The following is a 25,074-nucleotide window of genomic DNA, read 5'->3' as shown; positions in this document are numbered from 1 at the left end:
ATTAATTCTGACCAAATCAGCAATTATATTTGCAGAAGTGTAGCCCTGAACCTGCAGGGAACCTCTGCTGTGCTTCACTATTGGCTGCGAACACTCATCCAACAAGAGGCTCATCATTTGCTGGCATTGTTCAGCACCCCAGTCCTTGTGTTTTAGTGCACAGGTGAGCCACTTGGCTTTGTTTCTACTTTAGAGGAATGGCTTTTGGCAGCAACTCTTCCATGAAAATCACCTCTGCCAAAACTTCTGGACTTCAGAGGAGTATACTTGGGTTTCAGTGGATTCTGTGAGTTCAGAGCTGATAGCAGTGTTGGAGTGCTTCTGATGCAGAAGGGAAGTCAGTTTGATGTATCTCTCATCTGCTACATTCACTTCCCATGGGCGACCACTGTGTTTCTGGTCCTCAACCTTGCCTGTTTTCTTGTGCTTCTTCAGAAAAGCTTGGACAGCACATCTTGAAACTCCTTTCTGCTGCAAAGTTTCTGCTTGGGAAAGACCTTGCTGATGCAGGATGATCACCTAGTGCTATGCTCATCTTGCCACAGTGTATGAATTAATGATATGATGGTTAAACAGTCACATCTGCCACACCCTCACCTTTTAGTTTGGTTGTCCATGCCCAGTTTGATTCACCTGTTTCAGTTTAGTTCATACAACTCATTATGTTATTGATCATTAGCACATTTGTTATCTTTGTTTAATCATGCTATGTACCGACAGGGTCATCAAGTTTTTATTTGGAAAGTAGTCTATTACTTAATATTTTACTTTCTTTAACAAAACACAAAAATCTCTATAATTTAGTTTTTTGGAAAATGGAAGTTTGCAAATCTAAAATGTACTCTTTTCTGCTGACATATTAATGCAGAAGAAAAAAAATAAAAATTTAAAACAACATTTATATAAAAAACCTAGGGTCCTTAAGGCTTTTGCTCAGTACTATGTACTTCGATAATAAATTTAATTTGATCTATTGGACATTTTGAACTTTCTATTTCCCTGCTTCTTTCTTGTTCCCTTTATATTCTTTTATTGGAATATTCCTTTCAAAGAGCTCTGTCAAATTTCAGAAAGGAAGGAAGGCCTCCTCTCCTTTAGGAGCAGGCACTCTGGCTGCAGCTGATGTGAGGAAGACCCTAGCCAGGGTCAACCCACACAAAACCTGCAGTGCCCGATAACATGCCTGGTCTGGTGCTGACCAATTGTGCAGCCATGTTAACAGAGGTTCTAACAGACATCTTCAACATCTCTCTGGAACAATACATTCTCTCCACAGGCTTTAAGTCAGCCAACATCATCCCAGTGCCTAAGAGGACGAGAGTAACATGTTCTAATGACTACCGTTCAGTGGCACTCACCTCAACAATAATGAAATGCATTGAGCAACTGGTTATGGATCGCGTTGAGTCCCATCTTCCTGCAACATTGGACCCTTTCCAATTCGCTTATCACTCAGATTGGTCCATTGATGATGCCATAGCCTCTGCTCTCCAATCAGTCTTGTTTCACCTTGAAAATGATACATCATTTGCCAGGCTGCTGTTTATCGACTTCAGGTCTCTTAGAAGTTAGTGAGTTAAATTTCCTCGTTGGCTCTCAACACCTCTCTCTGTAAATAGATCTGACATGGTCCGGTCCGTGAAGTCTGCATTCTGGTTCACAGTCCAGTCCGTGGATTCCGTATTCCGGCTATTCCTTTTTTCCCTTGTTCCATTGGGCGCCTTAATTGAGGCACCTGATTCTCGATTTGGGCTGGCAACATAAATAGCTCTGGGGTCCAGTGATTCCTTGCTGGACTGTCCTCGTCAGTAACCTTGTCAGAATCCCTGTCAAGTTAACCCGCCGGAGTGAGACTAGAGCTGCTGTCTGTAGTTCCTGGGCCGTGTCTAGGGCCTGCCGCTACTTGGAGCTTTTTCGTGTCAAGATAAAGGTCAGTCTATCATTGTGTGGTTTTGTCTCTCTGTGTTCTCTCCTCCACCAGGTAGGTCTGGCCTTTTGCCGCTACCCTGAGGGGGCAACAGTCTCAGTGTTTTGTGCCCTGCGGCCAAGAAGAGTCCTGGCTCTATGTCCTGTGTCCAAGGAGGAGCCTCGGCTCAATGTTCTGTGTCCTGTGTCTAAGTCAAGTCTGAGCCTAGTCCAAGTCAAGAGTCAAGTTTCAAGTCCAAGTCGAGAGCCAAGTTCCAAGTCCAAGTCGAGAGTCCCGAGTCATGACCTGAGTTCCCTGTCAAGTTCAAGTCCAAGTCCAGGTTTTCCGGTTTGTCACTCTTCATCTACCTTTTTATTATCATTTTGTCCTTGCTCCTTGGCTTCCCTAGCATTCTTAATAAATATAGTCCAGTTCCTAGTACTTCAATGTCTGTGTCTTGCATTTGAGTCCACTTCCATCGCCCCCTTATGACAAGATCGTGGACTTCTTGACAGAAGGACCACATTCAGTCCATGTTGGCAGCAACATCTCTAGCTCCATCATGCTGAGCACCACTATGCCTCTGGGCTGTGTTCATGCCCGCTGCTGACACGTGACTCTACTGCTAGAACCAGTCCCAACCGAATGATACAAAAATAGTTGTCCTCATCAACAGTGATGATGAGATGGCATACAGAGAGGAGGTAGATTGGCTGATGGAATGGTGCAAGTACAACGACTTGAGTCTTAATGTTGTCAAGGCTAAAGGGATGATTGTGGCTTTCAGGAAGGTGTAGGCTGATCATTTCCTCACTGCACATAAATAACTCCTCCTTAGAGAGAATTAGGAGCACCAATTTCCTGGGAGTGCACATAGTGGATGATCTCACCTGGTCTGTCAACACCACTTGGTTATACAAGAATGTACTTCCTGAGGAGTTTGAGGCAAGTGAGCCCCCGCCATTCAAACTAATTTTTACAGGAATATCCTGGCCAGCTGCATCAATGTCTGGTACAGGAATTGTAAGGCATCTGACTGCAAACCCCTACACAGCATTGTGAGGATTGCTGAGAGGTTCATTGGGGTCTCTCTTCCACCCATCCAAGATATTTACCAAGAGTGCTATGTACGCAGGGCCCTTAGCATTCTCAATTATCCCTCTTATCCGTATAACACTCTCTTTGACTCCTACCATCAGGCAGGAAGTACTGTAGCATTAGGACAAGGATTGTTAGGTTGGGATCAGCTTAATTCCCCCACCAGTAATGTTATATGGTTTACTTTTTAACTTGTAAAGTAAATGCCCCTTATTATTTGTTAATTTATTTGTGGTAATATTACTTTGTTGTGTGTGAGTTAAACACAGTGTGTTGAGCTCCTTGGTCTGGAGAAATGTCGTTTCTTTTGGTGGTAAACATGTATACAGTTGAAATGGCAGTGAAGTTGAACTTGATGTGGTATGGATAGTAGTCCTGAGATTACATTCTGGAGGTCTTTTATTTTTTGACTTTCTACCTTACTCCATAAAGTCTATTTGCAGGATATCCTCTCTTACTGCCTATGCAGTTGGTACCAATAAAGACCATAACCCCAGCTGCTCACCCTCCCCTTTCAGAATGTCCTCTACACGTTGGCATCCTTGATCTTGGCACCATGGACCATACAAGTCTTCATGGAGTCCCACTCATGGCAGAGAAATGCCTGCCTGTGCCTCTGATTATAGAGTTCCCTATCACTACTGTTCACCTGCTCTTTGATCCACTCCACTGTGCAATAGAGCCACTGATGTGGCTGATGCTATCGTTTTGTCCCGAGAGGGCTCCAACAGTTATACTTATTTGAGAGAGGAATAGCCATTGGGGAACTCCTTCAGCAGTCCCCTCCCTCCTCTAGTAATCATCCACCTGTCTAGTGCGGTGTGAGCACCTCCTGGAAGCTTCACTCTGTAGCTTCAGTCTGCCTCGTGTGTGTTCTTCAGTGAATCCAGCTATGGCTCCAACTGATCCATGCAGTTTGAGAGGAGCTGGACACTTCCTGCAGACATGGTCATGAGAGACACTAGACTTCTCCCTGGTTTCCAACATAGAACAGTACAGTGCAGGAACAGCCCCTTGAGCCCACAATATCGGTGCTGAGCATAATGCCAAATTATGCTAAATCCCTTCCGCCTGCATCTCATAGGAGGAGCAGTGTGCTCCACTGACTACCATCACTGCTCCTTTTAACAAGTGGCTGAAGGAAAAGGCAAATCTTACCTTGCCTTATTGCTGCTCCCTCTCCTAACCAAAGCCCCAACCTTTGACCCCAAACAGCAACACTTGGACCTTGAGACAGCCTCTCTTAATGTTATGAATATAATTATCCTATACTTTATGTATATGTGAAGGGGCATATCCAAATTCTTTGGGTGTATCTGTTGCTCACATTTAAGGGATGACTGTTTATCATTGCACATCAATGCACATGCTTTGACATTGTATCAGGAAAGTGACAACAAAATCTGCAGGATTCATTTAATGAAGAGGTTCATTAATCCTTTTCAATTAAGTAAACCCACTGCCCATCTTCAGTCTGGTCACACCCAGCTCAAGTTCAGCAGTCATGGATTTGGAATCCTTGAGGCAAAGAGAGAATATTGTGTCTGAGTTTTATCGATGTTCTCTGCTTCAATCGGTGCATAAGTTAAGCAAGCAGTAAGGGAACCAATGTAATATTACATTACTGCTTGCATTACATATTTCACCACCTTCAACTGAAGTACCTGTTGAATACTTTGCTGTTCTTTTAAACATACAATCTTTTTGTCATACAAAATAGTTATTGTGCTCTTAATGTGTTCACTTTTCCCTCCTTGTTCTTCTGAAAAGACATGGATAGGAAATCGGCGAAGAAAATATCGGCAGCTGGGGATTGAGTTACCTCCTGCACGTGGTGGACCAGCTGACTTTTCAATTCTATCAAATGCTAGTTCACCTGCATTGTCTGAAGTCAAGGCGGAAACAATCAAGTCACCAGAAAATTCTGAAGATAATGACAAGAACAAAGATGATGTCAGTTTATCTGAAGGTACAATCTTATCCAAAGAGTGAAGTTTTAAATGGCTGTTCAACTATATATGTGCTCACAAAAATACTTGCAAGCATTTTACACTTGCATACATACACACAGGTGCATTGGTTTTCCCTATGTTCCTCTGTAAGGTTAATGTCACTTGAAACAGTGGTATTCTGGTATCTTATCCAGCTTATTTCAAGGCCTCTTTACCTGCAGGTCCTAATTTACAATCTGTCTTTATAGGTGTTCCAAGTGAATTGGAACAAAGGGAGGATGAAGATGAGGAAGAGGAAGAAGAAACTACTGAAGAGAATGGCGATGGAGGAAGTATTAGTGACGGGTCATGCAGTATTCCGACATTGGAAAAAGTGGTAAGTATTTTTGTTATTTCCTTAAGAATTGTTGAGCAAAACTAGTACAGCAGAAATAATGGGCATAATTTCTGCCTTATTTAAATACTGCTTTTCCCATACACATCTCAAATAAGATGAGGAAACGGATAGTACACTCACATATTTGTCTTGTTTCTTTGATCATATACAACTAAGATAATTTCTTGCTCAAATATTGACTTAACTATTTGAGTTGCTTTTACAAATAATGTCCATTTCTATTTGTTGAATGGGTGCACCAGTTACATGTTACTAATTACCGTTCTCAAGTAGGTTGATGTTTCTGTCGTTGAAATCTATGCCACAGATCTGAATTATTGGCACTAAAGGGTATTTATTAAAACAGTACTGAAGCATAGAGTAACAAGTTGCAGACTACGGTATACAGCTCCTTGATATTCATGTTTCTAACCAGCCAGCAGGTGAATGTTACAGGGAGTATTTTGGTAATCATTACGATCAATGTTGCTGTTCTTTCTTTATGGAAGAATTCAAGATCCTGATGAATTGGTTCCCACTGGTATTCCTGTTAGCATCAAGTTTGACTGATATAGCTTGAGATCAAAGGAATAGGATAAAAGGATCAATAAATATGTTGCAAGTAGATCATATATTTTTAGTTAGTGTGAGACATTTTGAGACTTAATAAGACCTCTCAGTAACTGCTGTTGGTTTCAATATGCAAATTTTTCATTAATAAATGCAAATGTTGTAAGTTTTGTAGTTTATTTTTTGTTTATCATATTCATTAGTGAAGCATCCAATGTAGCAATAACAAGTGAGCAATTTCCTTTGTTGCATACAGCCACAACACTTTTAAAAGCTTGATTTCTCTATCTGTTTTTGCTAAAGCAGTTAAAAGTAATCTCACTCCTATTTTAACGGGCTTCTTTTTTGAAAAGCATGCTGTTTTATTTCATAGATTTATCTTTATGAGACTGAAATAGATTTAATCTTCTGCATCATCTGGTGCCAAGCTGTATGGATCCTAATGCCCTTCCCTTGGACAACATTGGTGTCGTGGAGAGGGGAGACTTGCAGCATGGGCAACTGCTGGCCTTCCATACAACCTTGTCCAGGCCTGCACCCTGGAGAGTGAAGACTTTCCAGGCGCAGATCCATGGTCTCGCAAGACTAACGGATGCCTTTTATCATCTGCTTGTACTGATACTTCATTTTGTTACACTTCTAACAGCAAGACTGACCACTGTTAATCCAGCTATGGATGAGTGGAACAATTTTGACTTTCAGATTAAGGAAAATAAGTCCTTACTCACCGACTGTGAATTGCCAACGCTCTCTTTCCCTTGGTACTATAGGTTGCTCCTCCTCACCTTTGCATGCTTGCCTTGGGGTTCACTTTGTCTGTGCTTTTAACTCTGATATGCTCTGCCGCTCTTAATCTTGCCCATAGTCTTTCACTCACCAACTCCAAAAAAAACTCAATCCTGAACTAGTTTGAGAAATTCTATGGAAAGGAGTTAGCAATGTAGTATTTTCAAATCAAATTTTAAGATATGTCTTTCTTTCTTTCTTCTTGATGAAGTGTGTATTTCTCTGTTTCATCCCTACCTAGTGTTATTTTAGCTTGATCATTTGGGCATGAACTATGGAACATCATGTTTTGAAGGGAATATCTCTCACATGTTATCCAAGGCAAAACTGTGCTTCGTTGCCAACTATCATATTGTACCATAGAGGAAGAAAGCTGGTTTTGGGCTCAATTATGTTAGATCTATAATTGGAAATCTTGGTAATCTGATACGAGTTAGATCTTTTCTTTTAAAAAAAAAGTTTGAAGTTATCAGAGTACCTATATCTCACCATATACAACCCTGAGATTCATTTTCTTGCAGGTGGTCTCAATAAATCCATAATAGAATAATAACCATAATAGAATCAATGAAAGACGATTTGTCCTTTGTTCAACCAATGTGAAAAAGACTATAACTGTGCAAATACAAAAAGAAAGAAAGTAATAATAGTATTAAATAAATAAGCTATAAATATCGAGAACATGAGATGAAGTGTCCTTGAAAGTGAGTCCATAGGTTGTGGGAACACTTCAATGATGGGTGGGGCAAGTAAAATTGAATGAAGTTATCCCCTTTGGTTTTAGAGCCTGAGCGTTGAGGGGTTGTAACTGTTCCTGAACCTGGTGGTGTGAGCGTAAGTCTTTTGTACCTTCTTCCTGATGGCAGCAGCAAGAAGACAACATGTCCTGGGTAGTGAGGGTTCCTGGTGATGGATGTTGCTCTTCTAAGACAATGCTTCATACAGATGTGCTCAGTGATGGGGAGGGGTGTACCTATGATGGATTGGGCCATATCCACTACTTTTTGTTGGATTTTCCATTCAAGGGCTTTTGTGTTTCCATACTATTCTATGATGCAGCCAGTCAATATACACTCCACTACACACCTATAGATGTTTTTGTCAAAGTTTTATATGTCATGCTGATCTTCGCAAACTCCTAAGGAAGTTGAGGCACTGCTGTTCTTTCTTCTTAATTGCACTTATGTGCTGGGCCTAGGACAGGTCCTCCGATGAGGACTGACTAATGAACACCTGGTTTCCTCCCCTTGAAGTCAATAATCTGCTCCTTCCTGACATTGAGTGAGAGGTTGTTGTTGTGGCACCATTCAACCAGATTTTCAATCTCCCTCCTATAAGCTGCTTCATCACCACCTTTGCTTCAGCCAGTGATATTGGTGTCATCAGCCAATTTGAATGTGGAACTGGAGCTGAAAAAAAGAATGTGCTCTTAAATAATTTATTGGTATTCAAGTTTTTAGTCTGAGATGCCACACCTTATTTCTTGGGTACATTAATAATTTCTGGCCACAAATTCCTGGTTGCAGATCAATGATTTTGGAACATTGAGTCACAACTGTAATAAAACGATGAACACATACATGTATCAGGGAACTTTTAGAATCAGTTGGCAAGTGAGCACAATGAAATTGGAACCAGGATTCTTAAATAAAGTTTCGCTAAATACAAGATTTGTTAGGATGACCCACTTCATTTTAAGTGTAGTACGCTGAGAATGAGTGAGGTTATTTGCTTTCGATTTTCAGGAACTAATTAATTCAAAGTTCAAAGTAAAATTTATTATCAGAGTACATACATGTCACCACGTACAACCCTGAGATTCTTTTCTGCGGGCATACTTAGCAAATTTATAGAACAGTAACTATAAGCGGGATCAATGGACAACAAACTGTGGCAACAGAAATACAAATAAATATAAATAAACAATGAGCATGAAATAACAAGATAAAAGAGGCCTGGGTGGTGGGGAGCGTGATGATGGATGCTACTTTTCTACAGCAGTGTTTCATGTAATGCGCTCAATGGTTGGGAGGGTTTTACCCATGATATACTGGGCCGAATCCACTACCTTTTGTAGGATTTTCTGCTCAAAGGCATTGCTGTTCCCATACCGGGCTGTTATGCAGCCAGTCAGCACACTTTCCACCACACATTTATTAATTTTGTCAAAGTTTTTGATGACATGGTGAATCTCTGCAGTCTCCTGAGGAAGTAGAGGTGCTGTCGTGCTTTCTTTGCAATTATATTTATATAATGGGTCCAGGACAGGTCCTCTGAGATAGCAGCACCAATGAACTTAAAGTTACTGGCCCTCTCCACCTCTTATCCTCCAATGATTACTGGTTCATGGTCTGGTCTTCCTCTCATGAAGTCTACAATCTGTTCCTTGCCTTACTGACATTGAGTGAGAGGTTGTTGTTATTATACCACTCAGCCAAACTTTCAATCTCCCTCCTGTATGCTGATTCATCACCACTTTTGATTGGCCCACAACAGTGGTATCATCAGCAAACATGTATATGGTGTTGGAGCTGTACTTAGCCACAATGAAGTATTGAGCACATTATTCAAATGACCTTGTAGCTAATGACCACCATGATTAAGAAGCTGTATCACTGTCATAGCAACCAGTTTTCCAGCTGTAATAAAATTATCCTGAAATAAAATGATTCTGTCTTCCTAATATTGAGATCATAACTCCCCTGATATTTCTATAGCAGTGCCAAGTTGGTTTCTTGCGGCAAAGTCTCAGTTCCTCCAGAACTCTGTCATTTCCTCTGAATTTAAATGTTCATTTTTAACAAAAGTCAAATTTTGTATTTTTCTCGGAATAGTAAATCTAATATGATTGTAAACATCTAAAAATTTGTATATATAAATTAAAAAGAACAAGAAAGGACAGTTTGTCTTATTGATTCATCTGCAGGCTGCTTCTGATGAATGAGTAAATAAATCCAAGATGTACACAAATTTTCAACATGTCTTTGACCATACTATTGTGATCATCAGGAATTTGCTGGATATCATCAAAATGATCAGGCCCCCTCTGCCCGGCATGTTGTTAGCAAATGTACAGTTGCGGGAGAACAACATTGAGGACCTGAGGGCAAGGTTGCTGTATCGGAGGGAAATGAGAGATTATTGTGTTCGAAGTTTGAGTAAAACGTGGTTTTCTCCCTACATGCCAGATATGGCAATCAGACCTGAAGGCTTCTCGATTCTCAGAATGGACCGAACTGCTGATTCGGATAAGGTAAAAGGTGGAGATATGTGCTTCGTGATAAACTCTCGATGGCGTTTCGATGTGGTGATTTTGTTGAACTCATCTTCTCCCGACCTTGAACACCGAACGGTCAAATGCCGTCCATTCTTTTTACCTATTGAGTTCTGTAATTCTGACAGTAGTTTTCATACTACCAGTGGCTGACCATAATCGACCGCTTGAGATACTGCATGATGCCATCTCCCAACAAGAAACAGACCATCCTGATGCATTACAAATCAATTGGGAACTTCAACCGACTTGTTTGAAGAAAACCCTCCCCAATTACCATTAGCATATAACCTGTGGCACCAGAGGTCCCAAAACACTAGAGAACTGTTATACGAAGATAAGGAATGCCTACTGTTCCATGCTCAGACCGCATTTCAGTAAATCTGGATATTTGGACAACAGAGGTGGTCGCTGAAGGCAGAGAAGCAGCTACTGGATTCCTTCGCGTCTGTAGACCGGGTTGTGTTTAAGGACTGATCTGTGGATCTGAATGAATACACCATGGTTGTCTCAGACTTTATTAAAAGAGCTTTGAACAAGTGTGTCCCCCCAAAATCTTCTCCAACCAGAAGACCTGGATGAATCATGATCCACAATCTGCTGAGGGCCAAGTCTGGTGACCAACAAAGTTATAAGAGGTCCAAGTATGATCTCCGGAAGCTATTTCACAGGCAAAGTAACAATTCTAGACTAGACTTGAATCAACGAAGGATGCTCAACAGTTGTGGCAGGGCTTGAATACTTAAAAAGTTATGTCAAGTGACGTAGGCGACAGCAGGACTTTGCTTCCAGATGAGCTCAATTGCTTCTGTGCTCGCCTTGACGGTCAAAACTTGGAGAAACTATTATCAAACTCCCAATAGCCCCTGACGAACTTGTGATTTCAGTCACTGAGGCCGACATGCAAGCAGCCTTCAGGAGAGTGAACCCATGAAAAGCATCCGGCCCAGATAGGATAGCAAGCCAAGCTCTAAAGATCTGTGCTGACAAGCTGGCTGGCGTGTTCACTGAGATTTTTACCTCACTTCAGCAGTCTCAGATACCGGCTTGCTTCAAGCACGCTTCAATTATACTGGTGCCTAAGAAGGATGTGGTAATCTGTCTCAATCACTATTGCCTAGTAGCACTTACATCCACAGTGATGGAGTGATGAAACACATCAACTCCTGCCTGAGAAGTGCCTTTAAGCCACTTCAATTTTGCCTACCAGAGTTAAAAGATCCACAGCAGATGTCATCTCATTGGCTCCTCACTCAACCCTGGAACATCTGGACAGCAAAGATGCTCTTCATCAACTAGAGCTCAATACCATCATCCCCTTCAAGATCTTGACCTCAGTACCTCTTTGTGCAACTGGATCCTCTATTTCCTTACTTGAAGATCCCAGTCAGTTCAGATTGGCAACATTTCCTCCACGATTTCCATCATCAGAGGTGCCCGACAAAGCTGTGTGTTTAGCTCCCAGCTCTACTAGCTTTACAGTAATGACTGTGTGGCTAAGCATAGCTGCAATGCCGTACTCAGGTTTGCTGATGACACCACTGTTACTGGCCGAATCAAAGATGGTGATGAATCAGCATATAGGAGGGAGACTGAAAATCTGGCTGAGTGGTGTCATAACAACAATCTCTTATTCAATGTCAGGAACTGATTATTGACTTCAGGAGGAGGAAACCAGAGGTCCATGAACCAGTCCTCATCGGAGGATCAGAGGTGGGGAGGAGCAGCAGCTTTAAATTCCTCTGTGTTATTATTTCGAAGGACTTGTTTCAAAAGCATGTATGTGCAAAAAAGCTGCAGGAAAGCAGCATCCATCATCAGGGGTCACCCCCCATTCTGGCCATGCTCTCTTCTCGCTGCTGCCAACAGGAAAAAGGTACAGGAGCCTCAGGACTCACACCAAGAGCTTCAGGAACAGTTAGTACCCCTCAGTCTTCAGGCTCTTGAACCAAGCTTGCCCCATCATTGAAATGTTCCCATAACCTGTGAACACACTATCAAGAACTCTTCATCTCATGTTATCGATAGTTATTGCTAATTTATTTATTATTAATACTATTGTCATTTTCTTTTGTATTTGCAGTTTATTGTCTTTTACACACTGGTTGAACAGCCAAGTTTGCGTGGTCTAACCTTAACTCTATTATGGATTTATTGAGTATGCCCACAGGAAAATGAATCTCAGAGTTGTTAATGGTGACATATATGTATTGTAATAAATTTATTTTGAACTTTGAAGTTTTTTTTTCACTTGTGTTTTGGAACTCTGTGGAGCCACATAAACAACTTGAAAGTTATGCAACTGTGAGGAATTAGAATGAGACATCAGTGAGCACTCAGAAATAATTCACATTAATGTGTTTATTTCTAATGTATTTGTATGAATTTCCGATGTACACTGACAAAGAGAAGTTCATCACTTCCAATGAACAATGAAGAAAATAATTTTGGATATGCTAAATATGATTGTTGTGATATTTGCAATGTGATAAATTGCTTCCTTGAGCTTTTCAAATGCTCATGACTGACCTGTTTGGATTTGCTCTATAGCGAATATCATCAGTAAAGATTTGTGTACTTCCAAGGCTAAAAGGTTTGCGATTTCTGTATGTGACTGAGTTAATGTAATAATACTCCTGACCAGAAAACAGAGGATGACGTTGCTGCAGGATATATTACCACAAATTTGCAGTGGTTCGCTTTTACATAGACTATGATGGGTTGATTAGATATTTGCATTAATGGGCAGATGTTCAGATACACCTAATAAAGTGGTCATTGAGTGTAATATAATGGGCTAGGAGAGGCAGCTATCCATGAGAAAATCTCACTTGATCTGACAACTGGCTTCAAGAAGCTTTGATATCCTCTAAGCTGGCGGTTGAAAAGGCCACGTCAGTGAAAAAGGAAATGACTTGTGAGGCAAATGTAACATAGTTTGAAAAGCCAAGTGAATAGGATTGATCAGCCTTAACCCATTGCAAGCTCTAACAAAAGCTTTGGGGTTTTTTTTGACAGAAATTAGAAGTACTTGATGATGATGCAGCTGAGATGAGCAGTTGTGATCGCATAGCTGTTGAAGTTGAGCAGCTTCAAAAATTACTGAGCTTAAAGGTAAGATATGATACCTGTTAACATTTCACAACATTGGATCACTGTTCAGAACCTGCTGAACCAGCTTGTTTAGCTACTAGATGTAATCAAGAGATGTTTCCCAAGAAGCCATTTGATTAATGTATCTGTTTCATTGCTGTTACTTGCAGTTTTTAATTCTGTTCTTAATGTTACAGTACTGGTAAAATCATTGAAAAGTCTTGTATTCAATTTCCCATTCTTCTATATTGAGGTTGGGTATAAAAGAACTTCTGATTTATTTTAACAAAGCGCATTACTGGATAGGCTTCTTTCTAATATTCAGTGTAAAGCACTACATGGTAACTTTTTGCCAGTTGGCTACATTTCAATCACTTGCATTAATGTATTATAAAATATAAAATCGTATGCACTTTTAAATTAGAGTTGTAACAGTTTATTGTCCAGTTAAATCTCAGCAGTAAAGCCTTTTTTAGCAGTGAAATTTTGAGCTTTCAGTTTTCCCAAGAAAAATTAAAACAAGGAGACATTGTATGGACAGAATAATAATTGTTGGGGAAAGAAAATACAATTAATAGCCCCAATTTGTAGGAGATAGGGCTTTGTTTTAACCCTGTTGTATTGTAAAGGTTTACATTATCTTAAATGTATTTTGTGTTTTTTTTTTATTGTGTACAACACCCAATCAATGTTTCATCAAATGTGCAATCCTATTGCTTTGTTTAATTGTCAGGGTAGATGCTCTGATTTAATAACTCAAATAGTTACTATTTTGTACAATGCGCAAAATTTTGTCCTAAGGCCACATATTCCTTGAAACATTCTATGTCCTCTAATTCAAAGTGACGTTTACCATCATAAGAACTCAATATCATTGTGCTTGGAATGGCCGGGCATTCTGACCAGAATGATCACCATAGCTGAGTGAAGAATGAAAGTAGTTCTGCCTGGCTGCATCTTCTCATTCATCTGGCACTTTTGGCACTGTTAATCACATCATTATTCTCTAGTACCCTCACCACTGTCTTGTAGAACTGTATATAGCTATTTGCATTATAATCTCTTCAGTTGATGTGATTGCATCAGGTCTTAGACAAATTGGAAGAATGGGCAAAAAAGTAGCAGATGGAATATAGTGTTAGTAAAGGTATGATAATGCATTTTGGTAAAAGGAACAGTAGTGCAGACTATTATCTAAATGGGGAGAAGGTTCAAACATCAGAGGTGCAAAGGGGTTTAGGAGTCCTCGTGCAAGACTCCCAGAAGGTTAATTTACAGATTGAGTCTTTGGTAAAGAAGGCAAATGTAATGTTGGCATTTATTTCAAGTGGAATAGAACATAAAAACAAGGAGATAATGTTGAGCCTTTATATGACACTAGTCAGGCTGCACTTGAAGTATTGTCAATAGTTTTGGGCCCTATATCTTAGAAAGAATGTGTTGTCATTGAAGAGAGTCCAGAGGAGGTTCACAAGGATGATACTGGGAATGAAAGGGTTAACATATGAGGAGTGTTTGGGAGCTTTGAAATCTAGAAGAATGTGGGGTTGGGGGGGGGTGATCTCATTTAAACCTGCCGAATATTGAAAGGACTAGATAAGGTGGAAGTAGAGAGGATATTTCATATGGTGGGGGTGTGCAGAACTAGAGGACACAGCCTCAAAATTGAGTGGCAACCTTTCAGAACAGAGGTAAGGAGGAATTTTTTTAGCCAGAGAGTAGTGAATCTGTGGAATGCTCTAGCACAGACTGCAGTGAGGCCAAGTCCATGGGTGTACTTAAGGCAGAAGCTGATAGTTCCCTGATCCATCAGGACATCAAAGGATCTGGTGAGAAGGCAGGTTTATAGGGTTGAGTGGGATTTGGGATCAGCCATGAAAGAATGGCAGAGCAGGCTCGATAGACTAAATGGCCTAATTTTGCTCCTATGTCTTATGGTCTTATACCATTCCTGACTCTGCACTCCACTAAGTTCAACCCTCCAGGTATCTGTTATCTTGTATGATGACTACCTTTAAACAAGCCATAGGATAAATTAAAGTCTGCGCTTTAAATTCTGTTCACTTTCTCTGACAGATACCTGACATAATCTTGATGTTTAGGCTTTGTAATGCTGAGGTTTTATAAGGCATTGGTCAGACTGCATTTGGAGTGTTGTGAGCAGTTTTGGAAGGATGTGCTGATATTGGTGAGGGTCCAGAGGAGGTTCTGAGGAATGACAGGGTTAACATCTAAGGAGCATTTGATGGCTCTGAGCCGGTACTCCTTGGAGTTCAGAAGAATGAGATGGGGTCTCAGTGAAACCCATGAAGTATTGAAAGATCTAGACAGAGTGGATTTGGAGAGAATATTTCCTGTTGTGGGGGAATATAGGAACAGAGGGCACAGCCTCAAAATATAAGAATGTCCCTTTAAAACAGAGATGAAGAATTTTTCTTGAGCCAAAGAGTGGTGAATCTGTGGCAGCCAAGTAATTGGGTATATTTAAGGCAGAGGTCGATAGGTACTTGATTAGTAAGGGCGTCAAAGGTTATTGGGAGAAGGCAGGAGAAAGGAATTGAGAAGGATAATAAATCAGCCATGATGGAATACAGGAACAAACTCAATGGGCTGAATGGCCTAAATCTGCTTGTATGTCTTATGGGCTTTAAACATAATATTGATGGTGTTCATAACATCCCTGCCAAGGCAGCCAGTTTTGAGACCTATCAGGTCATCTGATTCTGCCACTACCTGTACTGCTTATGTTGCTAAACCTTTCATCCTTTCCTTTTTTTTATCCTGCCAATATCTGTTTGGCTGGTCTCCCATTTTCCACCTTCCAGGGAAGTGCAGCAGTGTGTCATTTGTTACGTACCCTGTAACTGGGTTGCCAAACCAGCAGAAATGGATCACTCAGTTGGAGTCTGGATTACTAGAACTAAGAAAGTTTTATTAAAGAAACAAGCAACACAGTAATCGAAAGGATAATAAATGCAACAGTTCAGCAATGATAAACATACATGTGCACAGAATTAAGATAACAGCATCAATCAAGCTCTATTGTTGTCTAGGGGTAAATGACCAATTTCAAAGTGACACAAAGTTCAGTCCAATTTAATAGTTCAGTTCGCAGTAATCGTTGCCATGGAGATGGACAACGTGGGGGGAGGGAGAGAGAGAATGACTGATCATTCAGAAACGGCTTCCACTCACAGACCGGCAATGTTGCTCACAAGCAGCTTTCGGGCGGGTCCTTTGTGATGTCACCTGAGGTCACCGACTGTGACCCCTCCTCCAGATGCGGTCGATCCTCTGCAGTGGACCCGGCACCCAAGCAAGGGTGGACACACACCGGGTTCCCGCTGATCGTACCTTTCCACCCTGTGCGTTTAAGGTCCGGTACTTCCCACCGACTCGTGAGAGGCGCACCACTTCCAGGGTCTCGTTACCTCGGGGGTCGTGTGTGTCCTGCCTTAGCGAACCTGTCCCTTTTTATCCCCCTGCTGGGGTATCGCCTGTCCATCACTTCAAACAGTTCAGGGTTCAAAGGGGGAACCGCTCCAGACAGCTCTCTCTCCCGTCCCTTCATTACACATCTCCAGATCGCCTGTCCATCACTTCAAACAGTTCAGGGTTCAAAGGGGGAGCCGCTCTAGACAGCTCTCTCTCCCGTCCCTTCATTACACATCTCCAAGTGCTGCTCCATTGTCTTCCTTATCTCTCCTTCCCCTGAGGACAGGTGGCAGACCAACTGCTGATATCACAGGACAGCTAACATCTATGTGTATTCTCGTCACACATTCCAGTTATTTTGAGAACTGAGTGTTCCACTAATATCCTGAGAAATGTGATATCGGTCAATGTCACCAAAAGCAAATGAACACTGTATTTTGCCTCACTTCAAAGACTCGGACACAAAAATCCAGGCTGACACTCCAGGCAGTTACTGACAGATTGCTGCGATATCAGTGTTCTATCATTCAGAAAAAACTTACACCAGGGCCATTTCTACTTCTTTAGGACAAAGATCCTGTGATATTATTTTGAAGAGTAGCAGGAATGTAATCCCAATTTGTGCTGGCAAATATTTATTTCTCAATCAATCATCACTGACTATTACCTGTTCTTTCTACTTGCTGTTTATAGGAATTGATTTTAAAGACTTTCAGGTTGAGTCAGGAAAGACATTAAATGGAAGTCTTTCTGTTCATCTGGTCAGTGACTGGTCGGGTCATACTTAATACTAAAGATACTGTGTTTGTATGAAGTCAAAATAATTTTTCTCTGTGTAACACTTAGACAGTTTGATACATTCAGAGACTACAACAATTGTGACTTTTTCTATATTGCATATGACTTTCCTCAAGTATACATTTATTTTCTTTCAATGTTTTTTTTCAGAACGATGAAATGAAGTACCTTGAGAATGAGTTGGAGAGACAAAAACAGAAATACCTCCATCTTCGGAATTTCACCACAAGTTTAGTTCATGCAGTTAAATCAAATGACAAAGAACAACAACAGGTAACTTTTATTGCAGCAGGATCTTCATCATGGCATCAATCCTAACTAAGTGGTTTGCTAAATATGTTTTGGTGTAAATCTCAGAACATAAAGGTGCACATACCATTTGCCTTTTTAATTACCTGGCGTACTTGCATGTTTGCTTTCAATATTTGATCGACAATATCACCATGTCCTTTGTAACTCAGCATTTCTTAATTTATCTCCACTTAAATAACACTCTGCTTTTATTTTCCCTTCTGAAATGGGGTGACATTTATCTACATAATACTGCATTTGCCCACTAATGAACTGTCTCAATTGAATTGAGATACTTAGGAAAGATTGTTGTTTAAAAATAAAACTTATGATCCAAAGTTTTAAGAAGGTAAGAAATAGCAAAATGACACCACACAGTCCTTTGAACCTGCTCCACGATTTAGTAAGAACGTGGCTTAACAAGATAAGAGCCCAAGATATACAGGAAAGATACTAGCATAGATAAAAGATTGGCTGTCTGGCAGGAAAAAAAGAGTGGGAACAAAGGGGGCCTTTTCTGGTTGGCTGCTGGTGACTAGTGATGTTCTGCTTAGGTTAGTATTGGGACTGATTCATCTCACATTATACCTCATTGATTTTGATGACAAAATTGATGGTTTTATGGCTAAGTTTGTGGACGATATGAATCTAGATGGAGGGGCAGGTAGTGTTAAGGAAGCAGCGAGTCTGCAGAAGTACTCAGATTGAGAGAATAGGCAAAGAAATGGCAGATGGAATACAGTGTAGGAAAGTACGTATATGGTCATACACTTTGTGAGAAGGAATAAAGGCATAGACTATTTTCCAAAAGAGGTGAAAATTCAAAAATCAGAGGTGCAAGGGGACTTCGGAGTCCTTGTGCAGGATTCCCTAAAGGTTAATTTGCAGGTTGAGTTGGCACTGAGGAAGGCAAATGCAATGTTAGCATTCATTTCGAGAGGACTAGAATATAAAAGCAAGGATATAATACTGAGATTTTGTAAGGTATTGGTCAGACCACACTTGGAATATTGTGAACAGTTTAGGGCTGTTTATCTAAGAAAGGATGTGCTGGCATTGGAGAGGGTCCAGAGGAGGTTCAGGAGAAGGATTCTGGGAGTCAAATGCTTGACATATGAGGAGCATTTGTTGGCTCTAGGTCTGTACTTGCTAGAGTTTAGAAGAATGGGAGGGGTAGGATCTCATTGAAACCGATCGCATATTGAAAGGCCTAGTTGGAACGGACGGAGAGGATAGTGTGGGAGTCCAGAACCAGATTGCCTAGCCTCTAAATAGAGGGATGTTCTTTTAGAATAGAGTTGAGGAGGAGTTTCTTTAGCCAGAGAGTAGTGAATCTGTGGAATTCTTTGCCACAAACAGCTGTGGAAGTCGTTACTGGGTTTATTTAAAACAGAGTTTGGTAGGTTCTTGATTAGCCAAAACATCAAAGGTTACTGTGAGAAGGCAGGAGAATGTGGTTGAGAAGGATAGTAAATCAGCCACGATGGAATGGCGGAGCAAACTCGATGGACTGAATAGCTTAATTCCGTTCCTAAGTCTTGTGGTGGCTGACCATGTTCCTCAGTCAGCATTACTGTATTCCCTGGTCTGAAGGTACTATATATTGTCCTTGCGTTGCATATGTTCAATGAGTTCCCATCCACAGAAGTCTGCAATAGAGAACTCTAAAGTTTTACAACCCAGTGCATAAAGAAATTTCTCTTCAATTCTAAATGACCACTCCTCATCCTGAGACCACACTCCCCTGTTCAAGGAGCAACCCTTCAGCATCTACCCATCAAACTCTCTCTCAAACTTGTTAGTCTCAATGGGACCATCTCTGATTCTTTTAAATTTCTGTGGGTATAAGCCAAGTTTCATTAATCATGATTGTTCGGCAACCCTTTATCCCAAGAATTAATCTTGTTACACTGGACTCCAAGGCTTAGTAGACTTTTGTGTTTCTCAGTAGAGATTAAAACTGGCCACATTACTCAAAATGCAAACTGTCCAAACCTCTGTAAAATCTCAATGAGTCTTCCTTACTTTTATATCCAACCTCGTTTCTTAATTGCTTGCTGTAAATATGTGTTTGCATTCTCCATTTCCTGAACCAGCTTATTTAGATCACTCTATATGAAGTTACTTGAATTCACTTTAAAAATTATATTCTTTATGCTTCCAACTGCATCTTATTTAAAAATGTTTAGTGTCAGTGGAGCTGTACCACTACTTAAACTGAGCAATATGAAACAAGAGAAACACAAACAAAATGCTGGAGGAACTCAGCAGTACAGGCAGCATTGATGAAAATGAATAAACAGTCAATAGTTCAGGCCGAGACCCTGCATCAAAAACAAGATATCAAAAAAGCAGGACTGGAGTACAAAAGCAAAGACATTTATAGGTAATTGTTCATCTTGCAGAGGCCAGGCAAATCCATCAAAAAATCAGAAAATTGCAGGACCTTTGGGATCTTTGATTTACAGAGAGGTCTTGATGTGCAAGGTCCTAACTCCCTGAAAGTAACATGTGGGTAGGGTGGTAAAGGAGGTATGCAGTATGCTTTTCTTCATTAGTCGGGACATTGAGCACGAAAGTTGCTTAGTTGTGTTCCAGTTGTATAAAGCTTTGGTTAGATAACATTTGGAGTATTGCATGCAGTTCTAGTCACCACAATACATGAGATGTGGAGGCTTTGGACAGGGTCCAGAGGAGGTTCACCAGGGATCTTGCTTGGATTGGTGTATTAGCTAAAGAAAATTTGGACAAACAGGCAGATTTTTAAAATTCATTCAAGGAATGTGAGATTCGCAGGCTGAGCCAGAATTTAATTGTCTGCCCCTAATTACCCCTGAGAAGGTGATGGTGAGCTGCTGCTCCAAGATTTTAACCCAAACCCAAGGAAGAACAATTTCCAAGTTAGCATGGTGTGTGGCTTGGAGGACAACTTCTGCAGGTGGTGTTCTCATGTTTTGTTGCCCTTGTCACGAGTTTGGATAAGGCATTTTAGTGAGTAGTTGCATTGCATCTTGCAAATGGTACAAAGGTATGTGAGTGAATGGCTGTAGACTGCTATGTACAGCTTCTAGAGTGTTGTTGAAGCTGCACTTATCAGAGAGATAGAGAAGGTATTGGCATCATGGTCAGTGAAGACATGGTGCACTGAAGATCCTTCCTATATGCTGCATTTTTTACTTCATAAGACAGAATCAATCTTATTTGATCTTAAAAGTTCAAAATCTTAAACTTAAAAGGGACCATGTAGCTACTGAATGTTGGTCATTAGAAAGTATTTTTGACACTGAGTTTTGACTTATTCAAAGCTATATCAGAAAAAAATCTGATGTGAAACCATATTTATTTATGTTATTTAGCCATATAGTGTGGAGTAGGCCCTTTGAGCCGCAACACCCAGCAATCCCTGAAAGCCCCATTTTAACCCTATCCTAATCGCTTAAAATGATCAATTCATCTACCCATTACGACCTTGGACTACAGGAGGAAACCGGAGGACCCGGAGAAAACCCTCGTATTCCATGGGGAGGATATAGAGAGACTCTTCACAGACGATTCTGGGATTGAACTCTGAACATTGACGCCCCGAGCTGTAACAGTGTCGCGCTAACCGCAACGCTACCGTGGCGCCCCATATGAATCATATAATGTTACCATGAAGATATTAAACAAATGCTTTCGGAACTTATGCAGGAAGTTTTTATAGTAAAAATTAAGGTGCATTTTACAGATTTCTTTTAAATCACTTGGTCATAGACAACATTTTTGAGCTGATATTTCCATGTCAACTACCTTGTTCTGTTTCATTTGCTTATTAATCAGAATCGGGTTTAATAGCACCAGCATATGTCGTGAAATTTGTTGACTTTGCAGCAGCAGCACAACGCAATACAAAATAATAGAGAAAAATAAGTAAACATAAAAGTAGAAATAAGGTAGTGAGGTAGTGATCAAAAACAGGAATTCTGCAGATGCTGGAAATTCAAGCAACACACATAAAAGTTGCTGGTGAACGCAGCAGGCCAGGCAGCATCTCTAGGAAGAGGTGCAGTCGACGTTTCAGGCCGAGACCCTTCGTCAGGACTAACTGAAGGAAGAGTGAGTAAGGGATTTGAAATTTGGAGGGGGAGGGGGAGATCCAAAATGATAGGAGAAGACAGGAGGGGGAGGGATAGAGCCAAGAGCTGGACAGGTGATAGGCAAAAGGGGATACAAGAGGATCATGGGACAGGAGGGCATGAACTCCTCTACTGTAAAGATGAAGCCACACTCAGGTTGGAGGAACAACACCTTATATTCCGTCTGGGTAGCCTCCAACCTGATGGCATGAACATCGACTTCTCTAACTTCCGCTAATGCCCCACCTCCCCCTCGTACCCCATCTGTTACTTATTTTTATACACACATTCTTTCTCTCACTCTCCTTTTTCTCCCTCTGTCCCTCTGAATATACCCCTTGCCCGTTCTCTGGGTTCCCCCCCCCCCCGGTCTTTCTTCCTGGACCTCCTGTCCCATGATCCTCTCGTATCCCTTTTGCCTATCACCTGTCTAACTCTTGGCTCCATCCCTCCCCATCCTATCTTCTATCATTTTGGATCTCCCCCTCCCCCTCCAACTTTCAAATCCCTTACTCACTCTTCCTTCAGTTAGTCCTGACGAAGGGTCTCGGCCTGAAACGTCGACTGCACCTCTTCCTACAGATGCTGCCTGGCCTGCTGCGTTCACCAGCAACTTTTATGAGTGAGGTAGTGATCATGGGTTCAATGTCCATTCAGAAATTGGGTGGCAGAACTGAAGAAGCTATTCCTGAGTCGTTGAGTGTGTACCTTCGGGCTTCTGTACCTTCCTCCTGTTGGTAGCAATGAGAACAGGGCATGACCTGGGCGATGAGGGTTCTTCATGATGGACATTGCCTTTTTGAGGCATCGCTCCTTGAGGATGTCCTGGATACTCTTTGCAATTTACTTCAATCCTGTGCAGTAACCGCCCCCCCCTCCCTCATACCAGGCAGTGATGTAGCCAGTTAGAATGCTTTCCATGGTACATCTGTAAGAAATTTGAATGTTTTTGGAGACGTACCAATTCTTCCAAACTCCCAATAAAATATAGCCAGTGTCATGTCTTCTTTGTAGCTGCGTCGATATGGGTCCAGTTTAGATACTCAGAGATATTGACACCCAGGAATTTGAAATTGCTCACTCTTTCCACTTCTGATCTCTCTGAGGACTGGTGTGTGTTCCCTCATCTTACCCTTTCTGAAGTCCACAATCAGTTCAGAAGGTAATAACATCAGTACAGAGAGCTTTGTTGTGGAAACAGTTGTATTTCAACTTACTTAAATTGTCTCTAATCACCTCTCCCCCCAGTGGCTATACCTTACGTAGATTATGATATTTAACAGTCTTAACTCGTGCAGACACCAGAAATTCATTGAAGGAAATGAGTGCAGTTATCTGCAGAGGCAACCAGTACTTTTCTCCCCTCTGGTAAATTTGAAAAACTGATTACATTTTAAGGTATCATTGACCTGGAATTAACATCCAGAGTTTTTGGCAATATATTTGTTTGGCATATTTGTATTGTTGTAGTTCCTGGGAACCATAACTGACTTCTTCAATCTAAGATACAAGATCGTCCTTCAAAAATAGCATTTACATTACTCCTGCAAGGAACTCTGTCACAGGAAAGCAACATCCATAATCAAGGACACCCACCATCCAGGCCATACTCTCTTCTTGCTGCTGCCATCAGGAAGGAGGTTTCGGAGCCTTGGGTCCCACACCACCAGGTTCAGGAAGAGATTATTACCCCACAGCCATCAGGCTCCTGAACTAGCGTGGATAACTTCACTCACCTTAACACCACTGAACTGTTTCCACAATTTATGAACTCAGTTTCAAGTACTCTACAACCTCTGTTCTCAATTCTATTTACTTTTGTCGTTGCACAATTTGTTGTCTTTCACACATTGGTTGTTTGTACGACATTGCTGTGTGTAGTTTTTCATTGATTCTGTAGTTCCAAATCTCAGATTACTGTATGGTGACATATATGTACTCTGATAATAAATATACTTTGAACTCGCATCTATCTTGCATTTTAGCCCAGCCATGCTTCTGGCCCCAGTGTAGCATGCCCACAACTTACAAACCATAACTTGTACATCTTTGGAATATGGGGGGAAGCTGGAACACCTAGAGCAAACCAGTCTCTAAAATTCTTTGTCCCCAAGGCTGGTGAAAGGCAGATAGTTAGATGCATCTAAGGCAGAAATGAGAGTAGCATAGACCAGCCATAATTTTATTGAATGGTGGGATAGGCTCAAGGGGCATACTACTCAAGTTTGTACTTTGACAAGAGTTGTGCAATATCTGGTTCATTGTGGTTAAAGAGGAAATTGAATAGCTAATCACATAATCACAGACTAAAAGCATTTAAGCTCTAAGTCTTGTGGTTTCATTTGGGTATCTGAAGACATGCATATTACCCCCTTGACAAAATTAAAATAGTTTTGCTTTTTCTTCCCAAGAACTGAAAGGAGGATTTGAGAACATACACATTTAGTACTTAAAAGATTTTGTTTAGTGATTGTTGGCAGTTTCCTCACTAGATGCTTGAATTAGTTGGTTTTTAATAACTCCCAACATTGCTATTTATTCAACAAAAATTTCCTCTCTACAGATGCTGCTGACAAATTTGCCTCCAGACACTGAACGTAACTTGGATTCACCTGGCAACCGGGAACAAAGCTAATTAGGTTTCCTCTGTATCAGAGGATCTTACTGAGTACGAAAGCTTTTTGAAAGTGGTAAAGACTTGTTTAAAATTATTTGTATTATTGTTAAATATTTTACATCTTTAAAAATAAAACTGCCTATACTACAGCTTGATGACAAGATGAAACAACTGCAGAATAAAATAGAATTTGTTTGCTAGCGTTGTTGCTTTTTTGTGACATTTGAAGTGGTATTGGGAAATGGTTAAAGGTGAAATCTGTTAGTATTGCCAATATATTGTGAAGCACAAGAAACCTCGCTGGAATTTCTTAGTGACTCCCTTAACACTTGCTGGTGAACTTTTGTTGATATGAATGTGCTTTTACTTTCATTCTGCATTACAGTTTACAAATCAGATATTGTCAGGTCCAGTCAATGATCTTCCACACACAGTTCCAGTTGACTAGCATTTGGGAGAGTTACAACATTAACAATACTTAAAGTATTTTATTAGTTACCAAGCACTTTAAGATGTTTTGTAGTTGTGGCAGCTATTTTAATGAATGCAAGTTATTCTGCTGTGCACTACATTTTAAGTAAGCTGGTGTTTCAAGTGTAGGTTGTTTGAGGACTGGTTTGTGTTGGAGATGAATGGAAGGAAGGGCTGACGCTGCTTTCTCCTTGCACCAAATATTGTGGTTTCTAATGTTCATGGACCACATATTCTCTGAAGGAAATGAATGCAGCAGAGTAATACTTGTGTCATTAGATGGCACTAGTAT

At 40.8% G+C, this 25,074-nt stretch overlaps 1 protein-coding gene across 6 annotated transcripts in view; it reads left to right on the top strand.

Moving 5' to 3' along the window:
- hdx (highly divergent homeobox) overlaps window positions 1–24,485 on the top strand; it is a 153,332-nt gene extending 128,847 nt beyond the window's left edge. For all 6 annotated transcript variants that reach the window (XM_072271231.1, XM_072271229.1, XM_072271233.1 and 3 more), the window contains 5 exons: window positions 4,775–4,973; window positions 5,205–5,332; window positions 12,981–13,076; window positions 17,439–17,561; window positions 24,258–24,485. In XM_072271231.1, coding sequence (XP_072127332.1) covers window positions 4,775–4,973; window positions 5,205–5,332; window positions 12,981–13,076; window positions 17,439–17,561; window positions 24,258–24,329 — 618 coding nt within the window. In that variant the 3' untranslated portion in view covers window positions 24,330–24,485. The remainder of the gene's footprint in view (window positions 1–4,774; window positions 4,974–5,204; window positions 5,333–12,980; window positions 13,077–17,438; window positions 17,562–24,257) is intronic.
- The last annotated feature ends 589 nt before the right edge of the window (window positions 24,486–25,074 follow it).

Source organism: Mobula birostris, chromosome 10 (genome assembly GCF_030028105.1).
Source record: "Mobula birostris isolate sMobBir1 chromosome 10, sMobBir1.hap1, whole genome shotgun sequence".
In the NCBI taxonomy this organism is placed as follows: domain Eukaryota; kingdom Metazoa; phylum Chordata; class Chondrichthyes; order Myliobatiformes; family Myliobatidae; genus Mobula; species Mobula birostris.
The sequence above is the reverse complement of the archived record's forward strand: the minus strand, read 5'-3'. Positions and strand labels throughout refer to the sequence as shown.